Raw genomic sequence first — 12,314 nt, forward strand, 5'->3', positions numbered from 1 at the left:
ATAGAGTACAAAACAAAGCATCCTGGCTGATCCTTCATAAAGCATTGGTTATGCCCCTCAGCTGCAGTTTTGTCCAATTCTTGACATGACATTTCATAGAATCATCGAATTTACAGTGCAGAAGGAGGCATTCGGCCTATCGAGTCTGCACCGGCTCTTGGAAAGAGCACCCCACTTAAGCCCACACGTCCACCCCATCCCCGTAACCCAGTAACCCCACCTAACCTAAGGGCAATTTAGCATAGCCAATCCACCTAACCTGCACATCTTTGGACTGTGGGAGGAAACCGGAGCACCCGGAGGAAACCCATGCAGACACGGGGAGAACATGTAGACTCCACACAGACAGTGACCCAAGACTGGGAATCGAACCTGGGGCCCTGGAGCTGTGAAGCAACTGTGCTAACCACTGTGCTAGCCGTGCAGCCTTCAGGAATGTTGTCAAGACCTTGAAGAAGGTACAGAGGAGATTTACGAGAATGATACCAAGGTTGTGGTGTCTACAGTTATGTGGAGAGAATAGAGAAGGTGGGACTGTTCTCGTTAAAGCAGAGAAGTTCCGGACAGATATAATAGAAATATTCAAAATTATGAAGGTTCTGATAGAGTAAATAAGAAGAAATAGTTTCCACTGCCACAGACAAAATGACACAGAAAATAATTTCAAAGGAACCAGAGGGATGATAAGAGTATTTTTCTTACACAGTGAGTAGCTACGATCTGGAAAACATTGGCTGAAAGGGTGGAGGTTGCAGGTTCATTAATAACTTGCATAAGACAATCCGATAACTACTTGAAGGGGACAAATCTGATGAGAAATTAGATTAATTGAAAGATCTTTTGAAAAGCCAACACCAGCACAAAGGGCCACATGTCCCTCTCTGTGCTGTGTGGTCTGATTATATATGGACTTTGTTACACATATGCAAGGCGCATTGATGCTGATATTGTTACAACTGGATGAGGAGGAGCGAGCTAGCTCCCCCTTTATTCTGCCCCCTTGGTTGGTCACAACAAAAGTATGTTTTTATAAGTTATTTTCCCCCTTATATGCCTTTTCCATTCCAAATGATTTGCTTTTTAACAAGGAGCAAAATCAAATCAGGTTTGCTTGCATCAAAGAATGAGTAAGTTTAAGTTACTAAAACCCAAAAGGGAATAAACGTCACACACACGACCAGAATTAAGAAAATTCAGAGTCCCAAGAAAAGATATAGGAATGTATATGAGTAAGTTCTTTGCTTGGCCGTGAGAAATGGATTGTGGAATTTTGCGGCCATTGAAGTTAGGGAATTTCCGATAAAATTCTGGAGTTGACTTTGTTTCAGTCTGCACTTTGTTGAAGATACCCTTTTTGTGGCTTCCATAGAGAGAGAGATATTTCCTGCTGTTCTCCAGCAGAACTCTTCACTAACGGTAATGTTTATTTCGTCCTCCTTGTGGATCGCTCTCTGCTTTTTGGCAGAGCCAGTTTTTAAACTCATTTCTGTGCGTTCTCAGATGGGAACCCAATTAACATGTTTTGCATCCAGTTTTCTTTTTACCTTTCATCTCAGAAACTTTTGGACATATTTTTGAGTTATAAATCAACAGGATATGGGGTTATTTTGTCCTCCATAGGGGTGCTGAGTGTCTGGTGGGATTTAAGTCGCTGGGGACCAAGTCCTATTGTCTTCACAGAATTGCAGTGGTTTTGTATTTTTAATGCCTTTCTTTCAAGAGCTCCTGTTAAAAGTCTCCTTTTCCCCTGCCCCTCATGTGTGAAACTCCATATAACAGGTCTACAGTGCAACTCATATAGACTTTCCATAGAAGCTGTTAATTTTAATTATCAACCATTGGGTGACTCGTGGCAGCCATCTTTTGATCCGTGTCCTTATTTACAGGGGAGGCAGTGGCGTAATGGTATTGTCATTGGACTAGTGACCCAGGTAATGTTCTGGGGACCAGGTTCAAATCCCTCCATGGCAGATGTTGAAATCTCAATTCGATAAAAATATAATCTGGAGCTAAAAGTCTATTGATGGCCATGAACCATTGCCGATTGTTGCAAAAATCCATCTGGTTCATTGATGTCCTTTAGGGAAGGCAATCTGTAATTTTTACCTGGCTGGCCTATATGTGACTGCAGGTCCGCAGTTATGTGGTTGACTCTTAAATGCTATTGGGGATGGGCAACATCTGCTGGCCCAGCCAGCCAGCAACGCCCACATCCCATGAATGAATAAAAATAAATAAACACATTCTATGTGGCTAGCTGGTGAAGTTGTAGGTAGATCTCAGAAAGTCATCATGTTCAATGTAATGCAATTAACCAAAAAAAGTAATTCCTATTCTGATATTCCTTACCTTGATGAGCTATCAATTCACTTTTACAAAAGCAAAGCATTTAATATGCAAAGATTTCTGCCGTTGGCAGCTAGTAAAATGTGTTATGACCTGGATTGCTCTTCCTGAAAGCGTGGTGGAAACAGATCAAATGGGAACTTTGAAGAGAGAAATGGGATAAATGCTTGATGAGGAAAGATTTATATGGATATATGGAAAGATGTAAAGAGGATATCAATTGGAAATTTCATAAAGCATCAACATAGGCACAATGGGATGAATGGTCACCTTCGGTGCCATATGATTCTCTGATTCTATAAATTATTTATTTTTGTTCATGGACTCGTTGGACTGTTACTATATGTTATAATTTTGAATGGTTTCCTTTTGATTTCTTGCTATCTGTAGGGAGGTATAGTGATGATTTTGTGCAGGCTCGGATGGGTGGCTTGCAGGCCTGGATTAGCCGCATATCTCGTCACCCTATTATCTCCCAGAGTGAAATCTTCCAACACTTTATCAGGAGACGCGATGAAAAAGTGAGTACTTAAACCAATATCTTAAAAAGAGAAAGCCACCACTGTGTCTAGAAAATCATTCCGAAGTGGCGTATCTTGCTGTGACTCTTAATCTTCAGATTGTAAGGCCCCTTCATGTTGATTCCCTTTTTTTCCCCTTTCTTTATTTTTGCTGTTCTTATTTGATCCATGGATGCTTAATGGACATATATCTTTAATTGGAGCAGGGGAAGTGAGGAATTCAAAAAGTTACAAAAGAGAACACTGTGCTGGCTGTCGGACGGCAGAACTCAGACATTTTGGCGCCCAAGTGATCGGTGGGACTCGGTTCGATTGGTTGGCTGGTGGCCAATAAATTGGCCAAAAGGCAGTGTTCTGCCCAGTAACAGGTGGTGTTTGGATCCTATCCAAGTGGGCTGATTTGCAGAGAGCCAAAGAGGGGACAGTTGGAGTTCTGGATGCTCAGATGAAAGAAGCTGCTGTCTCTCTCTCACTCTCTTTTGTATTTTCTCAGAATTGCTGCATACATAAACAGAGAATCTGAATAAATCTACAGTGAAAACTATTACAGACTGAAAGCTTAAATTGTCAAATCTCTACTAGTTCCAACTGTGACTCACTTACTTTGCTCCACCTACTCCATCCCCTCTTAAACAGTATAAAATTCTTCATATTTCTCCATCTCTTCAGTTCTGAAGAGTCATACGGGCTTGAAATGTTAACTTTGTTTCTCTTTCCACAGATGCTGCCAGGCCTGTTGAGTTTTTCCAGCACTTTCTGTTTTTATTTCAGATTTCCAGCATCTGCCATATTTTGTTTTTATCCTAATCCAAACTGTTTGTGAAGTGATGCCTGCACTGTTTCCCAGGAAGAGGAAGAATTGAGAACCACGCTTGGATGATCCATATTTTTTTCCCCACTCTCATTGCCTGAACTAAAATGTGTTGTGTGTATGTAAAATCAAATATACCCAACATTTCCCCTGTGTTATATCTGGCGGGGGAGTATATGATTATGACATTGGGTACGAGCAATGTTAAAGTGTTCCTCTACTTTCATTCACAAACCAATTAACAAGAAAGATAGAAATGTAAAATGAACAATACTATTTTTTTTAAAAATAAATTTAGATTAGCCAATTATTTTTTTCCGATTAAGGGGCAATTTAGCGTGGCCAATCCACCTACTTTGTACATTTTTGGGTTGTGGGGGCGAAACCCACGCAGACACGGGGAGAACGTGCAAACTCCACACGGACAGTGACCCAGAGCCGGGATCGAACCTGGGACCTCAGCGCCGTGAGGCGGTTGTGCTAACCACTAGGCCACCGTGCTGCCCTTGAATGAACAATACTATTGAAAAGATTATAACAGCACACTGTTTGGTATCAAGCCTAGCAATGCCTTGTGTTTTCCATTTGTACGGGTTGTGGCTTACTATTGTGCATTTTTCTGGATTAAGTTGTTGCATTAATAATCCCTTCTAGGAATGGAAAGCTGGTAAAAGAAGTGCGGAGAAAGATGAAGCTACTGGAGGCATGATATTCTCTGAAATTATGCCATCATCAGAGTTCAGGCTGCTGGATGTGTAAGTATTTCTAGTGGAGGTACAAACTCTTTGAGCATTACGTTCCGACAGCTAACCATTCTGAAACAACTATAAGGATTAAAGAAAGTAAAGTTTTTTTGAAAGTATGAATTCATCTAAATTCTCATGGTTTAAAACAGTGGTGTGCAAAACACAGGACAGAAGTTTACATTCTCCCGCCGGTGGGTTTTTAGGTGGGTTGTGAGGATGGGTGATGTGTGGTGGAGTGAGAAGTTGGACGGACAGGATTTTCTCTTGGTTTGTGTTTTCCCAGACCACGCAGTAATTTTACGCTGGGGCGTGAAAGACCTTGAACGGGAAACCTACCCTTGACCCAATTGAGGCCCTAAAAGGCCAATTATTGGCCACTTTGGTTGTTTCCCACCCAGGCTCAACATTTAGGCTAGCAGAAGGATTAACCTTGTGTGGGGGAAGACCAAAATTCAAAAAAAGTTACATCTCAGCTGAGAAAGGGAGGCAGAGGGTACCTCCACCAGAAGCCTCCTTCTGAAACTTGGCATCTATTCACCCCACCCTTAAGGTCTTGTGGCCTCCAGATTCCCCTCCTCTACCCCCCTTCCCACCTCTAACAATAAAGAACAAAGAAAAGTACAGCACAGGAACCTCCAAGCCTGTGCCGACCATGCTGCCCATCTAAACTAAAATCTTCTACACTTCCTGGGTCCGTTTCCCTCTATTCCCATTCTGTTCATGTATTTGTCAAGATGCTCCTTAATTGTCCCTGCATCCATCACCTCCTCTGGCAGAAAGTTCCAGCCACCCACTACCCTCTGTGTAAAAGCTTGCCTCGTACATCTCTTCTATACCGTGCCTCTCGTACCTTAAACCTATGCACCCTAGTAATTGACCTCTCTACCCTGGGAAATAGCCTCTGACTATCCACTCTGTCTATGCCCCTCATAATTTTGTAGACTTCTATCAGGTCGCCCCTCAACCTCCGTTGTTCCAATGAGAACAAACCGAGTTTATTCAACCGCTCCTCATAGCTAATGCCCTCCATGCCAGGCAACATCCTGGTAAATCTCTTCTGCAACCTCTCTAAAGCCTCCACATCCTTCTGGTAGTGTGGCGACCAGAATTGAACATTATATTCTAAGTGTGGTCTAACTGAGGTTCTATACAGTTGCAACATGACTTGTCTCATCCCCGAAATCCCGATCATCCTCTTCACGACCAATCAGGGCTTTCCAACATTCCATACCCTGAGACCACATGTGTTGTGTATTCATGTTGTTCAATTATGTAATGTACTGATTACGTCATCGGCTGTCAGTCTACTCCAGCAGCTTGTGTGACAACCCCTTCCGCAATAAAGCTCTTGTTTGTTTGTCCCTTTGTGGTCTTCAAGCTTCTCTTTGAAAATACCATAGGTGGGATTCTCCATCCCGCCAGCCCAGTTTTCCAGCACGATGTGCCCCCACCGACAGTGGGATTCTCCGTTCCCACAGCCAATGGGGTTTCCCATTTTGGCCAACCCACATCATCGGGAAGCCTGCAGCCGTGGGTGGGCTGCCAGCAAAGCGGAGGATCCCGCCGACGGAGAATCCCGCAGCACATCTTGAACTTAAGGCCTCCTGTGCCCAGAAATAGGCTTCAACATCCACCTGCAGTTCTTCATCTGTCCACTGCAGTGCTGTTTCTGCAGAGACTAGAGGACCACCTATCTGATTGGTCGGCGGCTCTCGACAGTGAGACTTTCTCATGAGTGAGGGGTCAGATGTCCTGCCTGTCGCCACCTTACGCTCATTTGAGTATGGAATGCCTACAAGGCACGGAGTTGGCGGGAACTCTCCGGATGACAGGAAGCGAGCCCCTGCCATCGGAAAAATTCAGGCTGTAGCTTTGTGGGCCCCTTTGATGGGGAACAGGGTGCTTTCTTGAAAAACAGAAAATTTGATTATATAATGCATGAAGTTGCATATACCACAAGTTGTCAATTCTATCTCTGTCATGCTGGGATGGTACCAAAAGGACTTATAATGAGCTAAGAAAGTAGAAACATTAATTACGGTTTAAACATTTGTCTATTAAAATGTTCAACATGGTTAGCCAGGTTTTCTTCTGACAGATGTTTTTTCTTTTAATTGGCAGAGAAGAAACAGAAAAATATTTGACCTTTGCCAAATGTATGGGAGAAAGTGTCAGAAATCTTATATTAGTGACAGAGGAACACATGACAAGGTGCACCGGAAGTACGTATATTAACGCTTGGTAAAAGTAAAAATGGCATCTTCAGTGCCGACATGAATAGAGTGGTCCAGGTAATCCCAGCAGTGGCCCTGGGACCACTGATATATCTAATGACTGTTGTGTTAGCAGTATCTTCAATGTCAAGCACTGCAGCCAGCCAATCAGTTAAATAGGTTAACACTATATTGCTTTAAATTTCACCAGTCTAGGGCAAGGATGTTGTTGATTACAAAATAATCTGTTCTCGTGCTAACATCTAATTAGTGAATTCAATGTAAATTTAGATCAAATCACACTGCTATGACATGAGTACGTATCTGTAAACCTGATGCTATGCCTTTTCCCTAACCCAGCACAAGCCCACCTCATCCATAGCAGTATAAAAATACGCAATAACAGTTGAAAATCTATACCAAATAAATACAGTGAATGGAGAACATGTTTCATTGAAAATTTAATGGAACCTTATAAAACCTATATGAACAGTTATACATATACATGGCACTGTTATTGCTTTCAATGTTAAAATGGATAAAGGATTGGTTAACTAACAGGAATCCGAGAGTAAGGATGGATGGATGGAGATAAGGATGGATTTGCAAGCTGTAATTAGTTGAGTGCCACAAAAGTCAGTGTTGGAGCCTCAATTATTTACAATCCATATCATTGATTCTGATGAAGGGATCGAATGTATGGTAGTATAATTTGATGTTGATACCAAGATAGGTAGGAAAGTAAGTTATCAAGAGGAGGTGAAGAGTCTGCAAAGGAATATACACAGATTAAATGAGTGGGCACAAAATTGGCTGATGGAATATAATGTGGAAAAATGTGAACTTTCCCACTTCGGAAGGAAGAATAGAAAAGCAGCATACTGTTTGAGATTGCAGAACTCAATGGTATAGAGGGATCCGATGTCCAGGTGTATGAGACATAACAAGTTATCATGCAGTTACAACAAGTGATAAGGAAGGCAAATGAAATGTTGGTGTTTATTGCAAGGGAAATGGAATATAGAAGTAGGGAAGTTTTACTGCAGCTGTCTAGGGCATTCGTGAGACCGAACTGCAATATGCTGTACAGTTTTGGTTCCTTATTTGAAAATATATATAATTGCCTTAGAAGCAGTACAGAGAACGTTTACTCAACTCATTCCTGGGATGAAGGGCATATCTTATGAAGAAAGGTTGAATAGACTGGGCCTGTATCCATTGGAGCTTAGGAGAATTAGGTGATCTTATTGAAGACTTATTCCTGACTTGGAAATATTTCACAGTTCCTCCACTGTCGCTGGGTCAAAAATCCTGGAACTCCCTTCCTAATAGCACAGCAGGTGTACCTACATTACATAAGCTGTAGCGGTTCAATAAGGCAGCTCACCACCACCTTCTCAAGGGCAATTAGGGATGGACAAGAAATGCTGGCCTAGCCAACGAAGTCCACATCCTGTAAAAATGAATTTTCAAAAACATGTAGGATCCTGAGAGGACTTGACAGGGTGGTTGCTGGGAGGATGTTTCCACTTATAGAGGAAACTATTTTAAGAGGAAGAGCTCTCTTAAGACTGAGATGAAGGGAAGATGGGCTGGATTCTCTGGTCCCCCAGCCAGGTATTTCTGAGCGGCGTGCTTTTTGCTGGCAGCGGGATTCTCTCTTCACGCTGCTTGTAAATGGGATTTCCCATTGAAGCCTCCCGACGCTGCTGGGAAACCTGCGGACAGAATGAGCTGCCAGTGGCAAGAGAGAATCCCAGCTACTGGGGAATTCCGGCCTATTTTTCTCTCAGAGGGTAATTAGTCTGTGGAACCCTCTTGGAGAACACTGGAAGCTGGGTCGCTAAATTTATTCAAGGCAGAGTTATACTGATCTTTGAATCAAGGAAATCAAGGAGGGCAGACAGGAAAGTGGAGTTGAGACCACATCCAGATCAGTCAATCATCTTATTGAATGGTGGCATAGGCTTGAAGGACATATGGCCCATGTTCTGATGCTAAGGGTATCTATTGCATATGCCTGGTGTCATACATTGTACGTGCCATTTTACACTTCAAGTGTAGCTATTTACTTTAATTTCTTAGTAACTTATTTTAGACTTTTCAAAAGTCTTGTGCAACTGCTTGCATATATGCAGTGTCTTTGACATAGAATTGTTGGTGGGATTTTCAGGACCTTCCCATTGGCAGGATTTTGTGGTCCTGCTGGAGTTGACCCCCCCCCAACGACGGGTTCCCTGGTAGCGAGGCGGGCAAACATGCATAAATCTTGGTGGGACCAGACAATCCCGTCAGTGGGAAAACCTCCTGCGCGAGGACGGGAGAATCCCAGCCAGTGTGTCAAAGTGCTTCGGAGAGCTATGGTCAGACAACAATTGTGAGAAAAATTTGTTTGTGTGGCGCATCCAACACAGAATGAGGTCAATGCATTGGAAATAGGTAATGTTGTGATCCACTACCTGCTGCCCTGTGCGCTGTTCTTCAATGATAAGTTTTGTATAGCACCATCCTACATGAACAATTTTCTCCCCCATTGACCTAAAGATGGAAATATTAGGGATGACTAAACCTTGTTTTCCAAAATAAATTTTAACGGTGGGCCCGGAAGGCAGCGGAGCAGTAATGGGGTGAGGATAACGGATCCTGGGGCCTACACTGCTGTAAACATCATGAGAAAAAATATTTTTTGAATCCGGACGTCTCTGTCGACCAATATTTATTGACACTCTCAGGTTGCCCTTCAGCCTTCAGCGTTCAGCGATGGCATCACTGGGACAGGCTTTTTGTAATCCATGTTTTGAATGTGCTTTCACAATATTGACAGGGATAGAGTTCCAGAATTTTGGAGCCACTGTAGGTCAGCAAAGACAAAAGTGTTTGAGCATAACTTGGTTCCTGGATTAGTGGAGTTGGATAGCATGAAAGCCTGGCCTGAAAGTTTTAAATTTCTATCACCATGATGCAGGATGTGGATGAGGAGAGGGCCACAGATAGATCCTTTGGCAGCCCTTGATGTAACGGTACAGGGATTGGAATCAAAGCTCTTGCTGGAGATTTTGTGACCACAGTATAGAATCATAGAATTTACAGTGCAGAAGGATGCCATTCGGCCCATCAAGTCTGCACCGGCCCCTGGAAAGAGCAGCTGACTTAAGCCCACATATCCATCCAATTCCCGTAACCCCACCCAACCTTTTTGGACACTAAGAGCAATTTATCATGACTAATCCACCTAACCTGCACATCTTTGGACTGTGGGAGGAAACCTGAGTACTAGAACAAACCCATGCAGACATGGGGAGAACATGCAAATTCCAAAGGATAAATAAAATTGGAACTGAAGGTAGTACAATCCCATTGAGTTGGTAACAGAGGAGAAGTGTAAGAGGACACTATTAGGACCAGATTGATCATGTCGAAAGCAAAAAGGTTCAGAAGGACGAGAAGGAGAATTGCACCATCGTCACAGAGAATGTCATTTGTGACTTTGTTAGTACAGGGTTGGGAACCTGATTACATAATTGAAGCATAACCCAATGAACTTTCTATATTACAGAAGTGTCTTCAAAGTATTTGATTGGCTGTAAAATGTTTGGGGAGGTTTGTTTAGGGCATTCTATGCCCTACACAGATACAAATAATTAGTCAAACATGATGATTCTTTGCTTTCATATGAATCGCTCTTGCAATTTTGTCCATCACAGTAGTGAAATATGCTTGGATTCAAATAAAAATGATGCATAGATACTGTATGTAATTATTTCGTAAAAATGTACAGGTATCTTACAACTAAATCGGCCAAAAAGACTCCTTCTGCGCCATAAATGACTCCATGTAATGTTCCAATTCTCTAAATTTTAATTATATCTTTGTCTAAGCATTGGTTGAATGTATTTTAATGTGGAAGAGTTACCATAAAAGTGGTAAAGGGATGCTAGGTCTAATGTCTTGACAAGAAATCGGTAGAACTAAGCCACATATGTAGGTCTGTTGTACTTAATGAATTTATTTTCCTTCTATCGCTCCTGATATCATAGAATGTACAGTGCAGAAGGAGGCCATTCGGCCCATCGAGTCTGCACCGGCTCTTGGAAAGAGCACCCTACCCAAGGTCAACACGTCCACCCTATCCCCATAACCCAGTAACCTCACCCAACACTAAGGGCAATTTTGGGCACTAAGGGCAATTTATCATGGCAAATCCACCTAACCTGCACCTAGGCAGCACGGTAGCATGGTGGTTAGCATAAATGCTTCACAGCTCCAGGGTCCCAGGTTCGATTCCCGGCTGGGTCACTGTCTGTGTGGAGTCTGCACGTTCTCCCCGTGTGTGCGTGGGTTTCCTCCGGGTCCTCCAGTTTCCTCCCACAGTCAAAAGATGTGCGGGTTAGGTGGATTGGCCATGCTAAATTGCCCGTAGTGTCCTAATAGTAAGGTTAAGGGGGGGAGTTGTTGGGTTACGGGTATAGGGTGGATACGTGGGTTTGAGTAGGGTGATCATTGCTCGGCACAACATCGAGGGCCGAAGGGCCTGTTCTGTGCTGTACTGTTCTATGTTCTAATCTTTGGACTGTGGGAGGAAATCGGAGCACCCGGAGGAAACCCACGCACACACGGGGAGGACGTGCAGACTCCGCACAGACAGTGACCCAAGCCGGAATAGAACGTGGGACCCTGGAGCTGTGAAGTAATTGTGTTATCCACAGTGCTATCTCCAGGTATCATCTTGTCTTGTGGTACTGCTTTCAATAACAGTTCAGGGGTGGCACCACTGGGGCAGTCTTGTTCTTAGTATTGTTAAAACTGATGCAAGTTTGATTTCAGAATTTCCAGTGTTAATATGGTAATTACTAGGTACCCAGCACTAACATGGATCATGAGCCATGGAATAGTATTGCATTAGTGTCATTCAGTAGTAAAAGGAAGCATACATTTTTTTGTTAGCTTAACATCCTGTTCACACTGAGAAAAGGAGCAGGAAGCAGACATGAAAATGTTTTTTAACGTCTGTTGCATACCAAGGCTTTTAATTTTTGAGCAGGATGTGTAATTGCTTGAAATATTTAATTTGGGGTACGGTCCAACGTCAGTTTTTAGAAGCCTGATTTTGATTAAACTGCGATATAGTTCCAAGTCAGGATGGTGTGTGGCTTGGAGGGAAACGAGTAGGTCTCGCATGCACCTGCTGCCCTTGTCCTTTTTGGTGGTAGAGTAACAGGGTTAGATGTTTCTGTCGAAGGAGGCTTGACGAGTTGTTGTCATCACTTGGGATTGAAGGCTTGCTTCTGGCTTAACGATGGAGCCGTCAGTTTTTACATCTTCCGCAATCGACAATCTCTAAATGCTCATTGAAGCCTGATTGTGTTAATGAGGTCCGACCATAAAAATAGTTTGTTCCCCAGATGGTTCCATCATGTGAGTTCAGTCGACTTCCTGACTCCCTAGATCCTGTCCATCATCTACAAGGCATAAGTCAGGAGCGTAATGGAATACTCTCCACTTGCCTGGATGCGTGCTGCTCCAACAGCACCATCCAATACAGAGCAGCCGGCTTGATTGACATAAGTGGGGATTGCCTAGTCGGTGAAGCCCGTGTCCCATTTTAGAAAAACATTTTAAAAAGCCGACCAATGCGACCCTTTGCTTTTTGCCACAAAAGCACTAGAATTTTTCCATT

The 12,314-nt window shown here is 43.0% G+C and overlaps 1 protein-coding gene across 1 annotated transcript in view; it reads left to right on the forward strand.

Moving 5' to 3' along the window:
- LOC119968692 (sorting nexin-9-like) overlaps positions 1–12,314 on the forward strand; it is a 120,786-nt gene that overhangs the window by 73,365 nt on the left and 35,107 nt on the right. The window contains exons 9-11 of the mRNA XM_038801288.1: positions 2,737–2,867; positions 4,333–4,433; positions 6,546–6,646. Coding sequence (XP_038657216.1) covers positions 2,737–2,867; positions 4,333–4,433; positions 6,546–6,646 — 333 coding nt within the window. The remainder of the gene's footprint in view (positions 1–2,736; positions 2,868–4,332; positions 4,434–6,545; positions 6,647–12,314) is intronic.

Source organism: Scyliorhinus canicula, chromosome 7 (genome assembly GCF_902713615.1).
Source record: "Scyliorhinus canicula chromosome 7, sScyCan1.1, whole genome shotgun sequence".
NCBI lineage: Eukaryota > Metazoa > Chordata > Chondrichthyes > Carcharhiniformes > Scyliorhinidae > Scyliorhinus > Scyliorhinus canicula.